At 45.9% G+C, this 21,383-nt stretch overlaps 1 protein-coding gene across 1 annotated transcript; it reads left to right on the forward strand.

Annotated features, from left to right (window-relative positions):
* The first annotated feature begins 11,863 nt into the window (after positions 1–11,863).
* Positions 11,864–20,591, forward strand: TENT5B (terminal nucleotidyltransferase 5B). The gene is made up of 2 exons (XM_074216708.1): positions 11,864–12,259; positions 19,151–20,591. The coding sequence occupies exons 1-2, from the start codon at positions 11,864–11,866 to the stop codon at positions 20,183–20,185; spliced, it is 1,431 nt and encodes a 476-aa protein (XP_074072809.1). The 3' UTR covers positions 20,186–20,591.
* The last annotated feature ends 792 nt before the right edge of the window (positions 20,592–21,383 follow it).

Genomic DNA, 21,383 nt, shown 5'->3' on the forward strand with positions numbered 1-21,383 from the left:
TGTTCCAACCAAGCTGACCTACTTCACAGGATTATGGATTTAGAACTGGAAGGGAGCATGAAGTTCACTGAATGTCACAATTTTCTCATTTTACAGATGTGGAAACTGAGGCACAAATTGGTTACATTATTTGCCCCCAATTACAGAGGTAGTAAGTGTCCAAGGCAGGATTTGGGTTGGAGTCTTCCTAACTCCAAGTATGATATCTACCTTCAAAAAAACCATCTAGCTGATTCCATTAGTCAGTGTTTCATTTCCCACCTCCTTGTGTTTGCCCAGGATATTCCTTATTTGTATGTGTGTGTGTGTACTTGTTTTCCTCCAATTGGACGTAAGCTCCTTGAGGGCAGAGACTTTTCTGATCTTGATTTTATCTCTCTAACATCTAGCCTGGCATAGAATTTGGCACAATATATGTTTGGTGAATTGTATCCTAGCTCCCATGTCCACAAGCACTCAATAAAATGATTTCCTTACAATAGCCCTTTGAAGTAGGTAAGGGGAAAGATTATTAATTCCATTTTACAGGTATGGCCATTGAGGTTCAAGAAAGAAAGCTTCTGTAACTTGCCCAAAGTCATGTTGCCAGCACTAATTGGGACTCTAATTCAGATGATGAAAATCAGGGGACTTTAATTTTTTTAATTTTTTTAAAATTTAAGACAATAAGGTTAAGTGGCTTGCCCAAGGCCACACAGCTAGGCAATTATTAAGTGTCTGAGGTTGGATCTGCACTCAGGTCCTCCTGACTCCAGGGCTGGGATTTTATCCACTGCTCCCCCTGGCTGCCCCAATCAGAATACTTTTTAGAGAAGATGAGTGAAGAACACTTAGGACAAGGAAGTTGAATAGGATGATATTTAAGATGCCTTCCTACTTAAGGTCCCAAATCTTAAAATCATAAACTCATGTGAGCTTCTCAGCCCTGAGAAGGTTGTGGTTGTTTGTCCTGCATTCTCAAAGAGACCAAATGACATCACCACGTTGGGGTGATCAGACCAATATGAGCTCAGAAGGCTCTACCACAGGTTGAGCACAAATGATCTACATGACCATTTGGGAGGGAGATATCCCTAAATTTGTGTGTCTCATGTTTCCTTTACGTTACTGCAATCATGCTTTGTAAACAGAACCATCTTTGATGAGGGTATGCCATGTGATGTCCTGTGCCAGTGTCTCCCATGTCTCACAATCAATACCAGTTCTTCAGAGAGACCTTGAGAATGTCCTTGTACCTGGTCTCCTTGTGAGAACTTACCTTGTATGAGTTCTTCATAAAATAGTCTTTTAGGCAAATGTGAATTTGGCATTTGAGTGACGAGGCCAGCCTCTCTAATCTCTCTGCAGTAGAGTCTGAGTGCTTGGCCATTCAACTTGAGAAAGGACTCAGAGTCCAGTACCTTACCTGCCAGGTGATATTCAGACTCTTCCAAAGACAACTCAGATGGAAGTGGTTGGTACTGGTGGACAGTCCAGATTTCACAGGCATACAACAATGAGGTCAACACAATGGCTCTGTAGACCGTCAATTTGGTAGGCACCCTAATACCTCTCCTCTCCCACCATTCTTTCCGAAGCTCCCAAACAACGAACTAGCTTTGGCAATGTATGCTAGAATATGACCCCATTTGTCAGATAAGAAGATTAAGGCACCTTGCTGAAGGTCACATAACTGAATTGGGTCCTGAAACCAAAAGCTTCTGCGTCCAAATCCAGTACTGAAAAGATGGTTGCCTCTTTAGTCTGATACAGCTGCATCTAATTAGTCCTGGAGCAGGAAGGCACCGTGGACAGCATCTAGCCCAACTTCATCTTACAGATATGGAAACTGAGATATCAATCGAGATATCTCGTGGACTTCTCAAACTCAACATGGACACAAACTCATAAGCTTCCCCCCAAACCCTCCCTTCTTTCTAATTCTGTGATTATCGAGCAGGGTACCATCATCACATTCCCCAGGTTCACACCCTCTTCACTAGCTGTCTAATCCCTTTGCTGAATTTAGCTAATCAGCCTGTTTATTTACAACTATATTTCTCTTCTTCTACTCTACCCTTTTCCCCACACTTAGCTGTCTTTTATGTTCTCACCAACCCAGCTTGTGGCTATTTCTTCTTTGCTTAAATGTACTATCTTCTTTTAAAAAAAAAACACTCATTTTCTTTACCTTGCTAAACTCTGAATTAACTTGTAACTCTTTGCATAAGCTGTGAATCAAAATTTATAGTTTTTCTTACCCTCCTGAATCAGAAAGCCTCTGTGATTTCCTCACTTAAAACAATCACAGCTGTCCCTAGGATTTCTCTACCCCCAGCCAACCTCTGGATCTGTTTATATTTCTCCCTACATAACCTCTCTCCTACATTCCCCCTTCTCTCCTCTGACACTGCCCACACCCTCATCCCATCAAGCCTCACCCCTGAATTATTGCAATGGCTGCTAGTCCTTTTCTCCCCCTCCAAGCCATCCCGCCACCCTCCTCCAATAAACTCCAATGGCTCCCCATTACCTCCAAGGTCAACTATAAATTCCAATTTGGGGCTTTTAAAGTCTTTTATAAACTGGCTTCTGCCTACCTTCCAGGCTTATTCCTTATAAGTTAACTCTTCCCCTCTGTGTCCTCATACTCTGCAATCCAATTACCATGGCCCCCTTCTTCCCACTGCAAACTCCTAACTCTTCTTTCTAGGAATTTTTGCTTGCTGTTCCCCATGCCTGGAACTCTTTCCTTCATCTCTACCTCCTGACCTTCCTGACTCCCTTCAAGTTCCAGTTAAAATCTCACCTTCAGGGGAGGCTAGGTGGCTCAGTGGATAAAGCACCAGCCCTGGAGTCAGGAGTACCTGAGTTCAAGTCCCAGTCTCAGACACTTAATAATCACCTAGCTGTGTGGCCTTGGGCAAGTTACTTAACCCTATTTGCCTTGCAAAAACCTAAAAAAAAAAAAAAATCTCACCTTTAACCTGAAGCCTTTCCTTTGTTATGGTACAGTTATTTAAGTTGCATCTGACTGTTCATGACCCGTTTGGAGTTTTCTTGGCAGAGATATTGAAATGGTTTTTCTTTTCCTTCTCTGAATTATTTTACAGATGAGGAAACTTGCCCAGGCTCACACATCTAGTCAGTATCTGCATCTGGATTTGAATTCAGGTCTTTCTGACTCCAGGCCCCAAGTCCTAACTGATCCTGCATTAATGCGAGTACCTTCTTTTTTGTTTATCTCCAATTTAGCCTGTTTTTATCTTATTTCTCCACCATTGTTTGCTCAATAGATCCCCTTATCCCTGGGACTAAGCACAAAACATAGCAGCTAAATTGAAATGACTCGCTCAAAGTCACTCAGCTAGCTAATGAGTAGTAACTAACCTAGTAATCACAATTCTTTCCACTCCAAGTTGAGTACTCTTCACTGCAACCCTCTCTCTTTAATGAACTGGGCATAGAAACTCATTCAATATCAAAAAAATATTACATCCCCAAAGCTACAATATGTTTTGATTATCCAGAATTGGGGCCATTATTTCCCTTCAATGATTAATTTAGGAAATCAAAAGTCTCCTGCAATTAAAGATCATTAATAATTCCACTTTAGACTCACTCTTTTCAGCCTCCCCTCCTCACTGCCACCCCCCCCCCCATTTCCACCTAGGTCTGACCCCTGAGATTCAGACAAACAACAAAACAATTAGCTTTGGAAATGAGAATATAAACACAAGGATGATTCAGACCCAGGAGGTTGCTAATTGCTCTTCCTTGCCTAGATGGAAGGAAAAAAGAAAAAAGTTTTCATCTCCCTCTATTTTAAGACAGAATCAACAAACCCTCTCTAAATTTCTTGTTAGAGCAGGGGTCCTGTTCTCAGACAGTAAGATAGGGTCCGTGACCCCAGTCTAGCAGTAGCAATATTATAGTCAACGTTATCACTTTGTTGTTTATGCTATGAACAGGGTCCCCTCATTTGACATAGGTAGGGCAAACATTATCTCCATTTGACATTTTATCATTCCTCTGAGATTCCAGAGGCACTGTGATAGAGTAGCTGATTCAAATCCCACTATGGATTAGGTGTCTTATCCTGGGCAGATCACTAAACCAACATGTCACTGTCATGAGATCACAGTTTTGGTGATGGAAAGACCTTGAAAATCATTAGATCGAGATGTGGGGCTAGAAGGGACCTGGGGCCATCTAGTCCCCTACCCCCAGACACCATTTTGTAGTTGAGGAAACTGAGACTCAGAGAGGTTAAATGATTTACCCAAGGTCTTACAGATAATAAACAGCAGGGTCAGAATGCCTCAGGCACTTCCTAGAGCCTACAGATTAGGACTAAAACAGGTTCTAATCTGCCTTAATCTGCTGATTTGTTTAGGTAAACAGCTCCCAAACCTGCATAGATACAAATTATTATACATATATAATTACAGATTCTTCCTATTTTGAACAAACAAATGAAAAACACAGCACTCAGGGACATCAAGTGACTTTCCCAATGTCTCCCAGCTATCAGGGAAGAAGAGCTGGAACCTGAACTCAGGTCTCCTGACTTCCATCCAGGGCTCTTTCCACTACAAAGAAGCACAAAATAGAATAGGCCAAATTCACAGAGGACAACAAACCTGGTCAGTGGATTCTAAATGAAACCCTAGAATCCACCTGTTACCAGTTCAGTCTGCAAACCAACCCCCACCCCCAGAGACCAGACTGGGAGGGGCGAAGCCACTGCCAGCTTTGTGCCCAATGGACCAGCTAGCCAATAGAAATTAGGTACAGATTTGATCAGCTCCTCTAGCACTATCACTGCCTCTGGAAGTGGCCGGCCCACCCAGGGACTCCTCTATTATTGTGCTCAACATTTTTTTTTTTTTACCCTTGCTCAGTTCCCTTCCCCAGTCACTGTTTGTCTATAGGTGTAGTCCAAAGGCAGGCTGGCCCAATAAAGACTGTAAACCCCTTGAGGGCAGGGACTGGCTCTTTCTTCCAGTTGTATTACACATAATAATATATGATTTAACTGACTTCCTTCCCTCCTCTTCTTCCCTCCCTTCTCTAATTCACACTGCACAAAGGAGGCAATGTGATACATTAGGAACAATGGTGGCTCTGAAATCAGAAGACATGGGTTCAGATCCCTCCTCTGGTATGACCTTGGACAAGTCATTTCTCTGTACCTCAATTTTCTTGTCTGTAAAATGAGGAAATCAGACTAGATGGCTCCTGAATTTCCCTCTAGCTCTATATCTATGAACTTGAGATCATCATTTACCACTCTTTGGGCTTTAAATCTCGATCTTTATAATGAGGGAGTTAGACAGTTAGACTAGATAATCTCTAAAACTCTAAATCTGAGAAACTTGTCAAGGGGGTAGAGGACATTTAGTAAATCACTATATCATCCTAGTGAAATATTCTAAAAGTTGTCTTGTTAGTGAAAATATTTTTGGATTGAAGACAGAATGATGTGTGTGTGCATGAGAGAGAGAGAGAGAGAGAGAGAGAGAGAGAGGAGTAGGAGAAGGCAAAGAAGGAGGGAGGGAGGAAGGAGTGGAAGGAGAATGGGAATTGGAGGGAGAGGGGGAGAGAGAGGGAAAAGGGTGGTCTGAAAAGGGTGAATGAGACAAATGAATTCTTTCCTACAGACCAAGCACATTTAGTCTGACTATGAAATCTTAACTGATCTTCATGAGATTGAGAAACTCCCAACCAATTTCCATTTAATACAGTTCCAATGTTCAGTATACCCTTGAGGAAGTACATCCCATCTTTACTCACTGAGGCTTTGATTCTCTGTGAATCAAGATTCTCAGCCCTCTTCTCAATCAAATCCAAAACAAAAAACAATTGGGAAACAGACCACTACAGAAGATAAAACTGAACTTGACATAAAAAGTCTCATTTATTTGATTATTCTAAGATTTGTGTGTGTGTGTGTGTGTAAGTAAAACAACAATTTATGGCTAGGTGGTGAAGTAGATAAAAGTGCCAGAAAGACTCATCTTCATGAGTTCAAATCTGGCTTCAAATATTAGCTGTGTAATCCTAGGCAAGTCATTTCACCCCATTTGCCTCAGTTTCCTAATTTGTCCATTGAAAACTAGAGAAGGAAATGGCAAACCACTCCAGTGTCTTTGCCAAGAAAACCCCAGATGGGGTCATGAAAAATTGGACATGACTGAATAACAACCAAAGACAACTCTTTGATGTCAAAAATGTCTTTATGTATCCAATAAAGTTTTGTTAGAAATCAAATCAACAAAAATTTATTAAGTATCTACCATGAGCTGGGCACCGTACTAAGCACCAGGTCTACAAAGAGAGGCAAAAAAGAGGGTTTTCATCAGGGACCTCACATTCCAATGAAAGTCCTTGTAAACAATGTATATAAATGATGATGTACCAACAAGACCCAGCCAGGGTAAGAAGAAAGTCATCCTTGAGGTAAGGCACCAACATTAAGGAGGATGGGGAAGGTTTCTTGCGGTAAGTGGATTTTTAGTTGAGACTTTAAGTTGAGGAAAACAGGAGATACAGATAAAGAAGGAAATTGGAGACATGGCAGACAACCAGGAGAACTGCAAAGAGAAAAGTGACTTGTTTGAGGAATTGCAAGGAGCCCAGTGTCCCTAGATCGCAGAATAAGTGTTGAGAATAAAGGGTAATTAGATTGGAATGGCAGGAAGAGGCCAACCCAGGAAGGGCTTTGAAAGCTAAACAGAGGATCTTACAATTAAATTTATAATTGTATAATCCTGGAGGCAATAGGAAACCACTGGAAGTTATTGAGTAGAGCAGTGACATGATCAGACCAGCATTTTATTTCCTTTCATATTGAACATATGTAAAAGGTTAACTGAAAGTAAAGGCATAAGGGATAGAAAAACATGGGGAACCCCCAATCGAAATCTGAGAATCCATGATGTATTCCAGCTGAAAAAAAAAATACTTAATGATTTTCTGAACAAATTCTAAGGGTCGAATTGCAGATTTAGACGTTATAATCGGGGTGGCTAGGTGGTACAGTGGATAGAGCACCGGGCCTGGAGTCAGGAGTACCTGAGTTCAAATCCGACCTCAGACACTTAATAATTTCCTAGCTGTGTGGCCTTGGGCAAGCCACTTAACCCCGTTTGCCTTGCAAAAAAACCTTAAAAAAAAGTTATAATCAATTTAATAATTGTAATCTAAATTGTAGACAGCTTGTAGTACAGCAGAGAGAGATCCTTTGGTTTAGAATCAGGAAGATTCATCTTCATGAGTTCATAACCAACCTCAGACACTTGCTAGCTATGTGACCCTGAGCAAGTCTTTACCATTTGCCTCAGTTTCCTCATCTTTAAGATGAGAAGGATATGACAAAGCAGGTCAGTATCTTTATCAAGAAAACCCCAAAAGATGTCCTGAAGAGTCAGATACAAATGAAAACTACTGAACAATAACAAACTGTGGACTTAGAATAAACATTTATATAGCACCTCCTGTGACACAGAAACGGTGCTGAGCACTTTACAAATATCATCTCATTTGATCCTCACAACAACCCTGACAGGTAGGCGTTATTATTATCCCTTTCTTATAGGTGAAGAAACTCAGGCAAGGTTTCAGAGCTAGCAAGGATCTGAAGTTAGATTTGAACTCAACTCCAAGTCCCTATCTCTATCCACAGTGCCACCTCTTTATTAGAAGGAAGCTTAGAAGTTATCTAGTCTAGCCTCTCATTTTATATATGAGGAAACTGAGAATTAGTGAAAGGAAATTATATGCCCTTGGCTCATAACTAAAAACAAGAGGTACTAATGTGTTCTGATTGGATCAGTTTCCTCATCTTTAAGATGAGAAGGAAATGGCAAAGCAGGCCAGTATCCTTACCAAGAAAACTCCAAAAGATGTCCTGAAGAGTCAGATACAAATGAAAACTACTGATCATAACAATTTATATAGCACCTAGTGTGAGGCTCCAGGGGGGATGTGTGTGTCTGTGTGTGTGGAGGATTCTAGAGATCCTTCCATGGAGTCAAAGGAGTGAAAAGCCTTGTCATAATAATATTAAGATATTTACTTATTAAAATATTCCCCCCCACCCTTTCCAAGTAGGTATCCGTACAAGGACAATTTTCTTCATGGTTTTTTTTTTGTAGGTTTTTGCAAGGCAAATGGGGTTAAGTGGCTTGCCCAAGGCCACACAGCCAGTTAATTATTAAGTGTCTGAGGTCGGATCTGAACTCAGGTACTCCTGACTCCAGGGCCGGTGCTCTATCCACTGCACCACCTAGCCACCCCTTTTCTTCATGTTTTTCAACCAAAACTACATATAGCAACAAATTGAACGCAGAAGTAGATTTTGTTGTTTAATAATTTTCTATTCTCTGTGACTCCTTTTGGAGCTTTCTTGGCAAAAATACCAGAGTGGTTTCTTATTTTTGCCTCATTTTACAGATGAGGAAACTGAGGCAAACAGGTTAAATAACTTGCCCAGGGTCATACAGCTAGCAATCATCTGAGGCTAGTTTTGAACTCATGAAGAGTCTTTCGGACGCCAGGCCTGTTATTCTATCTACTACATACTATCTATCTACACCACGTAGCTGCCCTATCTGTAGAAGTAGATATGAGAATCCAAATACCTTCTAATAAAAATAGGAAAACAATTCTAGTCTTTTCACTATTGTTTTTTGCTTTGGAAAAGATTTTTTTCATAAAAATATTATTTAAATTAATATGAAATGAGTTTATTTTTAAATGAATTAATAATTATTTTTAAATTGATCAGTTTTAAATTGTTATGGTAAATATAAATAAATAACCTAAGTAAACAAAAGCTCTTTGGGGTCTTCCATAATTTTTAAGATGTAAATGAATCAGGGGCAACTAGGTGGTGAAGTGGATAGAGCATTGGCCCTGGAGTCAGGAGGACCTGACTTGAATTCAAATTTGACCTCAGACACTTATTAGCTGCCACCCTGAGCAAGTCACTTAACCCCAATTGCCTCAAGAAAATGAAAATAGAGTGTAAAAGAAGCCTTAAATCAAAAAGCTTGAGATCTAAAGGAATCTTGAAAAACTTCATGGAGGAGGCAGCATTTGTGTTAGAGTTTAAGTCAGGGGATAGGCTCTGGGGAGCAGTAAATAAGGCACTTCTCAATGTAGAGTGAGTCTAAAGTCATAAACTACTCACTCTGACACATACTAGTGGTCAGGGTTCCAAAATGAATGGGTGCAGAAATAGCCTCAGCCAGTACCAGCAATGCCCACCCTTCATATCACCTCCACCCACCGCCCTATGGCCTCTAAGATAAAATACAAACTGCTCTATTTGGTATAGAAAGTTCCACCAGCTAGAATAGCAGAGAACAAAAGAAAACCTAGAAGGAAGCAAAGAAAAGCTGTATAACTTTGAATACAATTTATGGTATTCATTAAATGTTTTCTTGAAATGAAATTTATTGTTTTATAGTGAATCCTTTCTATGTTCTGCTGTATACATGGAAATGTTCTTTTTTTTCTCATTCTGTATTTGTTTAAAAATGAATTAAAAAATTTACCAAAAATGACAAAAATAATAAATCTGTTGAAAGCCTATCTTTCCAGGCTAATTTTACATTTCTCACCTCCTTCACACGAGTTCCAGCCAATTATCTGACTTGTCCTTTCTTTTACATATTTCCTTTTTCACCTCCATACCTTTGTACATGCCGTTCCCCCAAGGGACTCTCTTTTTACCTCTACTTCATGGACTCCCTGGGAATTTCAAATACTTAACCCAGGTATCACAGTAGGTGCTTAATAAATACTAATTGGGTGATTTAACTCACCTGCCACCTCTCTGAGGCTTTTCCATATTTCCCCCCTTGTCAATGAAATTGTTTGTTACTTTTTTTTTCAGTTTTCTCTTTCAATGTTGGGGGGAAATGGGAGAGAGAAAACTGATTGTTGTTCATGAAAATTTTTTTTTAATTTAAAAAAATCATCTTTGTGCATCCCCTGTTTAGTGATTTCTGAGGTTTCAATTTGTTAGGCATTTTGGGAGTGACACTACAACTATGGAATATTCAATGTTCTGCCATTTAGTCTGGATAAGGGACAGAGAGCATTGACTTGTCCAAGTACACCTAACAATCAGAGGATCGCCTTACAGGAAGGATGGTTCTGCTTAGCTCCACCACCCAGGTCGTAATCAAATGCAATTGAATTTGAAAGGTAAAAAACAAAGAACAGCTCCAGGTTTCACCGAGCAGTATTTAGTTAAGAAAATCTTTGGACAAAAGACCAAGCCCGAGGGAGAACTTTCCACCTTCTGAGGGGGAAGAAGAAAGATTGGAGGTGAAGCTGTGGGAAATTTAACTGCTTGAGTGGTTAAAGTGGGGCAAGGACAAAGGAGGGTCCAGGCTTCTCTAGGAACAGGTCTGATGGCCGGGGAGAGTGAAAGGAGAGAGTGGGCAGTGTTTGGGAGACAGCAACCCGAGTGGAGAAATGGCTTCACACGTGGAAGGTCCCGGGGCCTCTCTGGGGAAGGAGAAGGAACGGAGAACTTTGCCCTCCTTTAAGGAGAAAGCCTTCAAACCTGGAAGGAGGAAGGGCAGACAGGACTAGAGCATGCGGAGGTGGTGCTCCCAAGCCAGCCAGCTCACGATTATCAGCGGTTATGGTCCTGGGAAACATGACTTTCATTTACAGCTGATCCAAAAATGTGCTTTCACCACACCTAGGGTCTTCAGTCTTGACTCTGAGCAAGCCCTTCCCTCCCTTCTCTCCCGCTGGGGCGAAGGTTTAGAGGACAGGATCGGGAGGGAAGAGGAAAGAGAAGGAGAAAGGAAAAGAGGGGAAGGGGAGGGGGATGACACTCTTCAGCTGGCCCACAGATTTCGAGGGAGGAGACGGGGCGAGTCGCCCACATCTCAGATCTCAGGCGCTGGGGAGGACTCTGGAGTCTGGGAAGACCCCCGCCCCCTCTAACTGCTGCTCCTTCTCCGCGTTGTCTGGACCGCTTTCCCCTCTTAGACCTCATCGGAGCGGTTTAGGACTTTCAAGAGCCTCGCTCCTTCATTCCCAGAGGAGGAAGGCGAGGTTCACCTGATGATCAGACTGGTCCAAGGTCACCCAGAGATGGGGGCAGAGCCAGGTCCTGGGACTCCAGAGGCAGAGCCAGTCCTGAAATCAGGAGGACTTGAGTTCAAATCCCACCTCAGACAATAGTTACTTAGCTGTGTGACCTTGGGCAAGGCAATTAATTCACCCCATTGCCTTACAAAAAAATTTTAAAAAACCAAGTCATTGGGGGGCAGCTAGGTGGTGCAGTGGATAGAGCCCTGGCCTTGGAGGTAGGAGGACCTGAGTTCAAATCCGACCTCAGACACTTAATAATTACCTAGCTGTGCGGCCTTGGACAAGTCTAACCTATTGCCTTACAAAAAAAGCAAAATAAAATAAAGTGCTTTGGGACAGAATCAAAGGATAATAAGGTTTGGAATAAAACAGGAGGCTAAAGAGGCAGCTGGGTTCCCTCCTCGGTCAGCCCAGGGGCTTGGACCAGCCCCCCAAGTGCTGCCAGCCCCTCTGTCCTCAGATCCCGGCCGGCCCGGCCCCCAGAGGCCGTCCCTCCGCCCGTCCGCGGCCCCGGCGGCCCCTTTAACTCCTGGAGCTGCCCAGCCCCGACCTATCCGAGCGTGGACTCCCTCGGCCGGCCCAAAAGAGAGTTGGGGATCCGGGGGGCTCCGCCGCCAGTCTCGGGCCGCCCCGGGCGAGCCGTGAGTGACGCACAGGCGAAGCCGCTCCGCCCAATGACAGCCCGAAGGGCGGGGGGCGGGGTGCGAGGACGGGTGAACGACAGCCCTGCGGACCAATGGGCAGGCCGGGGGCGGCCTATATGAGCCGGCCCGGCGCCCCGTGCCCGGCTTTCCGTCCGGGCCTCCCCGTCGGCCGAGTCCGGGAACGTCGGGGCCGGAGCCCGCGGAGCCGCCGCCCCCAGCCTCCCCTGCCCTGCGCTGCCCTGCGCTCCCGCGCGCGCCGTCGAGGCTCCGGCGTCTGGTCAGCGATGCCGTCGGAGCGCGGGGCTGCGAGCCCGGCCCCGGCCCCGGCCGGCCCCGGCCCGAGGCGAGGCGGCCTGGGCGCGGAGCCCGCCCCCGGAGCCCCGCGACGGCGCTTCAGCCGCCTGGGCTGGCCGCAGGTGCAGAGGCTGGACGCCCTGCTGGGCCAGGAGGTGCCCATCCACGGGCGGGGCAACTTCCCCACGCTGACCGTCCAGCCGCGCCAGATCGTGCAGGTGAGTCCCGGCCCGGGCCCCCCGAACCGAGCTGTCAGGAAACGTGGCGCAGTGCCCAGCCGGGAAGGACCCCGGAGCGGGGCCAGTTAGGCCAGCCTGGGGGGGGGGGGGAATGTTCGCCCTTAAAACTTACCTAGTTTAGCTTAGTTTTGCCCCTGAGGAAAGTGGGCCCCTCCCCCCCAACGTCTGCACCCTGTATTTGGACACCTGGGAAGAAATGGGGTGTGGGCTCCCTGGCCCGGCCTGGCCCTTTGGAGCTGCTGTGGCTTGTAGGAAGGTAACTAACTGGCCCTGAAAAAGCTATTCAAAGTCAACCAGGGTCCTAGAAACAGACCTGCAGGTGGGGAAGGTCAGTGATGGGTGTGCCTAAGCTCCCCCCCACCCCAGCCCCTCGTAACAGGGTGAGCGCCCATCCAGACCAGAAATTCACGGCTAGTTCCCTCCCACCCCCACCCTGAACTGGAGGTCCTTTCTCTGCCCTTTGCTCAGTCTGGCTAACCCGACTGGGGGCTGGAATCCACTGACTGAGATATGTGCTGAGCCGGTGAAACCGGGCTGGCCCGGAGCCAGGAGCCACACACGCCCAGCCGGCAGCATGGTATGGGGGGTGGGAAGGGGAAGGGGGAGGGAGGGAATGGGCGAGCCTGCAGCCTCCCAGAGATTGCCCCAAGGCCCCTGCAGGGCCTTAGCCAATTCCTTTCTCTCCTTTCCTTCTCTTCTGCCTCACTTCCCCACCCCATGCCTTGGCAGGAGGCTGCTTCTGATTGGTCTCAGGGCCTTGATTGGTTAGAGTGGGACAGCCCATAGCAGCCATGATTCCCTTTCCACCCCAGCGTCTCAGCCTGGGCTTCTAGAGCTGAGGGGAAAATCCCCATCCTAAAGAAACAGGAAAATCCAGCCTGGATTCCTCCTGTCATCTCCGAGCTAGAGCTGCCCCGGGAACAGCCATCTGGCCAGGTGAGCCAGGCCACTCCCTGGCTTCAGTTGCCCAGGGTGTGCCCCTTCTCAAGACCATGAGACACTAACTTGTTGCTTTGGGGATAGATGCCAGAAGGGTAGCCCAGAGCCAGACTGATGAGTCCCCCAATGGGTCCCTACGCTCACTCCCCCGTTCCATCCAGGATTCAGTCCAGTCCTTCTTGTCTCACAATACCTGGGATTCTGGAGATTTCATGTCTAGAGCCAGACCCCTAGGTTCTATCCAGGTCAAGAGGAGGATATAAATAGCTACAGAGAGGCAGGAAATCAGACCCTTAGGCTGCAAGAGAATAGTCCTGGCTCCAGCCACAAATCACTGTGTGACCTTGGGAGAGTCCTCTGCTCTCTTTTCATTTCTATAGAAAGGGAGGCATAGTTTCCTCATTTGTCCGGGGTTGTGGGAAGTCAAACTAGAATATCTTAGAATGCTGTCCAAGATCTATGACCATTTGACCTAACAGCTGACAACTCTTAAAGTTAACATCTTTATAGCCTCTTGACTTCACAGGTGGGAAAACAAGAAATTCAAGGGGAAGTGACTTATCCAAGATCTCAGAGCTAAGAAATGTGGTTACATTTCTTAGACTTTCTGATTCTAAATTCAAAATTTACTTTCCCTTCCTTTACTTTTTTTAGATGTTTTATTGCTGTTCCTTCCTCTCTTTTTTTATACATCCTGTCACTCTTCCCCTTCTTCCCCCTATACCCCACCTTGTAACATCTGGAGAATCAAGGAAAATTAATCAACATGTTGACATATTCTGAAAAGGTATGCCTAATTCTGTCCCAGTAGTCCTCCACCTCTTCTGAAAAACAGGCTGCACCTTCATCTTCTGAAGTCTTTTTGCTTGGTCACTGCAGTAATCAGAATTCTGGAATATTTTCCTGTAGTTTTTCTTTACTATGATTTTTTTTTCACTTTATCTTCCCAAAGTCCCTACTTCTCTATGAGTTTAGAGGCCAGTCACTACTTGGGGGATGAAGGAGAGAAAGGGGACCTTGAGGGCTGGGGTATAACTTTAGCAGCTACATATGAAAGAGGCTCGAGGGACCTTCCTTTATTTTCCTTCTTCCCAGACTCTTGCAGAGTCAGACCAGATGCCTTTAGCTTCAGCTAGGTACTCCTGCCTTACCCCTGAGTATTCAAGATACTCACCTACCCCAGACTTTGGAACTGGATTCATGCCCATCACCTTAGGTGGTTAATCTTCCTACTTGCCAGTTCTCAGGGGCATGGGGCTATACTGGTCACATCTGACAGGTAAGCTCTGATAGCAACATCCAAACTTCAGATGAAACCCAGGCAGGTTGTGACCAAGTATGGCAACTTGGGGAATGATGAAGGGATTGGAGACTATACCATATAAGGATAGCCTGAAGGAACTGAGGATGTTTAGAGAAGAAAAGTCTTAGAAGGATGCCAGAGCTCCTTTCCAATAGGCAGAAGTCTGATCCTCATGTGGAATAAGGATTAGATTCTCAGTTTGATTCCAAGGGGCAAAACAAGTTATGAATGGTTAAAGTGGTGAGACAGAGACAGATCTGAGCTCATATAAAAGCACTCCTTAAAAAATCAATCAACAAACCTTGATTCAGATCTATTGCGTGCTAGGTGATCTCTCCAAGGGAAATGGGCCCGGCCCTTAGGATCGAGGCAGTAGGTTCCCCCTCCAACAGACAAGATGTGATCACTTGGGAGTGTTTTTGGGATGTCCATGATCAAATAGGGGTGGACTTAAAAGATCTCTGAGGTCCCTTGAAGGCTTTTAGCAAGAAAAGTATTCTACAAATGTAGTGCAGTAGGAGCAATGAATGCCAAGATAGCTTGTGCTCACTGGGGAGACCATATCTCATCACCCCACTTCCTCCAACTGGGCCACCTCAGTTCCCTACAGAGGAAAGAGAGACCCTGTCTGTCATCAAGCAAATAGGGTTCCCCCCCTCATGGCTGCAAAGTCTCAAACTGGGGCAGAGCTAAGCTCCTCAGAGGCACCCTTGGGTGTGTCAGTATCTGCAGTGTCACACCTGGGAGACAACAGCTCTAGGCCAGCTGACACAGCGGGCCCCAAGCCCTGACGCTGGAGGATTTAACAAGAGTACAACCACCTCCTCACCCAGCCAGATGCTGGGGGGGGGGGGGAAGACAGATTGGCATCAATGTCTGGGACTAGTCAGTTTGGGTGCTTGCCTATAGGTGGTTTTGGTTGTCTTCCATGAAAAGAAAAAGGATAGTGTGAGAACTGCCCCACCACCACCAGCAGCAGCTTCCCAGAAGCAATCTAAAGAAGGTAGATCTGTCTATTGGAAAGAGTCTATTTTTTCAAGACAGTGAGGTTAAGTGACTTGCCCAAGGTCATAAAGCTATGGAAGTATTATGTGCCTGAGGTCAAATTTGAACTCAGGTCCTCCTGACTCCAGGGCAGGTGCTCTATCCACTGCATTACCTTGGGCTTGTTATCTTTACCCCCTCAGTTGTAGAAGGAAGAGAACAAGCCTTTGCTCAAATGGCTTCCTAGTCTTCATTGACAGTTCAGATGTAGTAGCTGACCACAGCCTGCAATGCATGGATTGTCATCTCCCTTTCAGATGAATAGACTTTTTAAAAATTTTTTATTTACTTAAGGCAAGGGGTTAAGTGACTTGCCCAAGGTCACACAGCTAGGTAATAAGTGTCTGAGGCCAGATTTGAACTCAGGCCCTCCTGACTCCATGGTGGGCGCTCTATTCACCCTGTCACCTAGCTGCCCCTAAACTTCTTTTCTCTATTATGAAGTGCTTTATATATTTTTATCCCTACACATCACTAGTGATGATACCAAAGAATTAGAGACCTCAGGATGGATGTGGTCTTTGTTTTGTAGACTTCTGAATGGGTGCTGTCAACATGATGGTGACTGGGGTAGGGGTCGGGGAAACCTCCAATGGGTAAGGTGGGGCAAGTTTCCTTCCTTAGCAAGAGGGGTCTTGTCCATAGGAGAACAATTAAGCTCCAATTCTTCATCCAACCCCAACTTTTTAGGGAAACAATGTGTGGCTTAGGGAGGGAAGATAATGACACCCAGAATCAGAACACTAGACCTCGAATCCTGTCTCTGCCACTTACTAACTATATGACTGAACAAATGACTTAACCATCTGTAAAATGGCAAGGTTGGGCTAGGCGACCTTCTAAGTACATTTCCTACCAGTTCTAAATCCATGGTTCCATGCTTCCCCCTTCAGGTAGTCCTGAGTCTTCCCCTCCTCCAGGATTATCTGTCTCACCCTTTTTCCAAACCCATCTCTGACCTCTATCCCTTCCCCTTTCCCGTAAGTCTTCCTTGACTGACTCCACCCAGCTTATTGTTTGATTACTTCATGTCTCTCTCCTAGGAATTTATATACTTTATCTCCACCAGCTCAGAATTAAGAAGGGAAGCCACTCAGGATGGGCTGACTTCAACTAAACTAGAGTTGCAAAACAATTGCAAATTTGGAAGCATTAGCACCTTTGAGCATTATTGCTACTGAAGGACCACTCCTAACCAGCTCAGTTCTTTCAGGCTGCTCCAAACTCTTACCCAGAGACTCCTTAACCAAATTCCTCATGGGGCCAGACCTCTTTTTGCCTGGGCTTTGCCCAGAGAAACACCTGTTGGGAAGTTTTGACCATGTAGAGGGGAGAAGACCTCAGTGGTCCCAGATTCCTCTAAGCAACTGATGATCAGTCAGTGCTGTGATAAGCGAGGAAGTAGCCAGTCTTTCCACACCACTGGCAAGGTCTAGGTTCTCCCTCTTCTCTCTGGTCTATGCTTAACTTCTCAAGGGCCCTTGGCAACTTTCTAAGACTCTTAAGTTGCTGAGGAGGTACCAGCCTGCATTGGTAACGAGAATTTCATATACCTCTGAATCTCTAATCTCTGTCCTAAAGATAGATGCCAATTGGTAGCATTGATATAATGCTCCGAAGTTTGCAAAGCCCTGTACAAAATATTCTCTCATTTGATCCTCTTCCACTTATGAGGTTGATGCCATTATTTTCTGTATCTTACAAATGAGGAAACTAAGGCAGACAGTGGTGAAGTGTCTTGCCCAGGTTCCCATAGCTAGTAAGTGTCTAAGGCTGAATTTGAACTTGGATCTTCCTGAATCTCTCATCCTGATCTGCTTCTTGCTAGAGTGGGAATACAGTTATTCATTATGCTTGTAAAACACACTTTTGAAGTATCTGATATTTGCTTAACTTGGTTTCTGGTACATAGTAGGTGCTTTGTTGTCCAGTCATTTTTTTTAAAGCCCTCTCTAACTTTTCATCACCCCATTTAAGTGGTTTGCCATTTCTTTCTTCAGCTCATTTTATAGATGAAACTGAGACAGACAGGGTGAAGTGACTTGCCCAAGGTCACAAACTAGTAAGTGTCTGAGGTCGAATTTTAACTCGGAAAATGAAGATGGATTCCAGAGCACCTTGACTCTCATAACAACTCACATCTATACAGAGTTTTGCAAAACCCTTTTAATATATTCTTTTTTCCCCCCAATTCAAATAAAGGCATTATTTGGGGGATCATGCTCCCTAGGACCAGGCAGGTCTTCCAAAGGGAGACAACCCCTTTTAATATATTCTTAATTATACTGTTAGGAGAGGTCATCAGTGTAGAACATAGTGAGGTATATTGGGTTTGAACCAAAGAACTTGGACTGCCTAGCTTGCTGAAGAGAAGGCTCAGGGTCGTGTCTGAGGAACTGTCATGAGGGAAGGTGACTAAGACTTCTGTTTAGCCTCAGCAGAACTAGGAGAAGCAGTAGCAAATTGAGACTTTCTGACAGTTCTCTTAAAGAAACATGGTACCAGGAGGCAGAGGGTTTCTTCTCCATGGAGTGCTTCAGAGCCAAAGGTAGGGGACTTCTTTCTCTGGTATGCTCTTGGGGATAGACCAACTCAATGACGTCTGGCTGGTCTAGGACTTTCTGACTCAGAAATGCCTTGGATTCTTCTATGTACTGAAAATAGTGTAAAAGAGACTGGATAGGATATGATGCCAGAAGCCAAAGAATCCCAGACTTGGAACCAGGAACTTTGAGTCCTGCCACTTAGTGACTATTACCCTGGGCACCTACCTTCATCTGCACAATGGGTATATTTGCATTCCTTACATTCCAAGGTTTTGTGAAGAAAGCCTTTGATATAGCTAAGGATAACTGGTCTTGAAAGGGTTTGTGGAAAAGGGATTCTTGTCCCCATTTTTCAGAAAAGGAAACTGAGCCTCAATCATCAGTGTTTTGCTCAGTCTTCCTTCAGGTTGGGGGCAGCTAAGTAGCACAGTAAATAGAGCACCAACCCTGAGTTCAAATCGGCTTCAGACTTGGCTCTAAACAGTCTAGCTTAATAATTGCCTAGATGTGTGACCTTCGGCAAGTCACTTAAACCCATTGCCTTAAAAACAAAAAAAGAAAAAAAATGTTAGCTTTAGCAATAAGAGAAGAAAAAGAAATTATTACCTTGAGGTACTATGGCTGTGAGGCAAGATACCAATTTATCCCCCTGGACACCTCCCAGCAGTATCCAGGGCACTAAGTTTGGTCTAGTAGCTTTTATGGGCACTAGAGTATCACAAAAGGGAGATTATTACTCTTTCTGCATCTCAAAGGACAGAAGTGATTTGTCCAAAGTGAGTCAGTGACAAAGTTAGGACAGGAACTTCAATCTCTTGGCTCTTTCCCAAGCCAGGTCTGCTATACCACATTATTTGCATTTATTCTCCAGCCTTCCTCTGCCTCTGCCAAGTTTAATGTCCCATAAATAGCTGGTACCTGAGATATCATCTTCTTCCCCCATCTCTCCATCATTCTCTATCCTTCACCAGGAAAGGCCTTGGGGATCCTTCACCCCGGCCTCTTTCATCTGGTCTCACTCCCTTTTCTTTTCTTTAGGTGGTCCGCGACCGCCTGGAGCAGCTGAGGGTCCCCGTCCACAGCGTCCGCCTCAACGGGTCTGCTGCAAGCCACGTCCTCCACCAAGACAATGGCCTGGGCTACAAGGACGTGGATCTCATCTTCCGTGTGGATCTCCAGGATGAGACTGCCTTCCAGCTGGTGCGAGATGCAGTTCTGACCTGCCTCCTGGACCTCCTTCCAGCTGGCGTGAACCGGACCAAGATCACACCCCAGACCCTGACGGAGGCCTACGTGCAAAAACTGGTCAAAGTGTGCACAGACACGGACCGCTGGAGCCTCATCTCCCTGTCCAACAACAGTGGCAAGAACGTGGAACTTAAGTTTGTGGACTGCCTGCGACGCCAGTTTGAGTTCAGCGTGGACTCCTTCCAGATTCTCCTAGACTCTATGCTTTTGTATGGTCAGTGTTCGTCTACCCCCATGTCTCAGGCCTTCCACCCTACTGTGATGGGTGAGAGTCTGTATGGGGACTTCAATGAGGCCCTGGAGCATCTGAGGCACCGGCTGATCGCCACCCATAACCCTGAGGAGATCCGAGGCGGAGGTCTGCTCAAATACTGCCATCTCCTTGTGCGTGGCTTCCGGCCCTGTCCTGGCACAGACACCCAGGCCCTCCAGCGCTACATGTGCTCGCGCTTCTTCATCGACTTCCCAGACTTAGATGAGCAGAGATGCAAGCTGGAGCGATACCTGCAGGCCCACTTTGGTGGGGGCACTGGCCCGGCCTGCTATGCCTGCCTGGTGACCCTACACCGGGTGGTTAATGAAAGTACTGTCTGCCTCATGGGCCATGAGCGACGCCAGACGCTGGACCTCATTGCCACATTGGCCTTGAGGGCACTGGCTGGGCAGGGCCTTGTGGGTGGCACTGCCTTGGCATGGCACTACCAACCTACTTCCTACCCTGGCAGTGATGGGGCCACCCCTACCCTCAACTACTACGTGACCCCCATACAGCCACTGCTGGCCTGTGGCCACTCCTCCTACCCAACCTGGCTGCCTTGTAGCTGAGCTGAGGTGGATGGGGAAGTGAGTGGGGTTCCCCATCCTCGCCCTGGGACCTGAGCCAGCTCAGGGCAAAGTGGATATCCCCAACTGCATTGGGCTCTAGCGCTGATAAGATTCTTACCTATTTGCTGTTGAGTTGAGGGTGGGGATGTGGTCTGGGATGTCTAAGGGGTTGGTGCTGATCAGGCCCAGCCTAGAAGAGACAATGGGAGCCACAGGTTTAGGAAGGGTAGTTCACAGCATGGGGTCAGTTGTTTTAACAGTCTTGTCAGGACCCCATTCTTCCAGCTTTGGCTTAAGACCCCTACTCACCAGGCTTCCTGCAGGCTCTGAAAAGGTTATCTCCCCCCATACATGTGCTTTGAAGGGGGGAGACAGCTAGAGACTGTTTAGAGCCAAATCTGAGAAATAAGGGGGGGTGGGGGGGTGGGGGGCAGCAGACGTGAAACTGGTATGTGTGTGTGAGATTGTGTGTGTGTGGCCAGAACAAGGGGGTGACTATGGTGGGGGGAGAGGGAGAGAAATTTCCTACGCAGGAACCTGGCCATGTTTGAACAATGATAAATGGGGAAATTTCTGTATGACCTCCCCTGGGTCACTATGTTGGATGGCCTTGATGAGGGCCTGCCTGTGAGTATGTCAATTGGGCCAAGATTGGCCCTGGAAAGGAAGGAACTTGAAGACATTTGGGGGGACAGTGAGGCTATCTGGATATGCAGTGAAGAGATTTGCCATCTTGGTTTTCTTGAACTTGTTTAGGCATGGCAGCTGAGGACACTCAGGGCATGATGTCAGCCCAGCCTGGGCAAGCTTAGTTCTGGGCCTCGACCAATGCCAAAGATTACCCTGCACAAGCGGCCTGGATTTCCTCCTCCTCAAACGCTTCCTTCAAGAAAGACCGGACCTCAAGACACTGGATAGAGATCCCAACCGAAGGAAGAGAAAGAGCAGGGCATAGCACCAGATCTGGAGTCAGGAGGACCGAAGTTCACTCACTAACTGTGACACTTGGCAAGTCACTTCACCATCTTTGCCTCCATTCCTCATCTGTAAAATGGGCTGAAGGAGGGAATAGCAACGCCCTCCAATCCCTTCGCCAATAAGATCACAGAGGGTGGAATATCCTGAGAACAAACGGGAGGACAGCTGGAGAGATACAGTCTGTCTCTGTGTAGTGCTCCTGCCCTCCTGGCACTACCCC

The sequence above is a fragment of the Macrotis lagotis genome, chromosome 1, assembly GCF_037893015.1.
Source record: "Macrotis lagotis isolate mMagLag1 chromosome 1, bilby.v1.9.chrom.fasta, whole genome shotgun sequence".
Classification (NCBI taxonomy): Eukaryota; Metazoa; Chordata; class Mammalia; order Peramelemorphia; family Peramelidae; genus Macrotis; species Macrotis lagotis.

Coding starts and splice junctions, on each gene's coding strand:
- TENT5B (XM_074216708.1), top strand. CDS start 11,864: ATGAGCCGGCCCGGCGCCCCGTGCCCGGCTTTCCGTCCGGGCCTCCCC. Junction 12,260..19,150: donor AGCCGCGCCAGATCGTGCAG/GTGAGTCCCGGC, acceptor TCTTTTCTTTAG/GTGGTCCGCGACCGCCTGGA.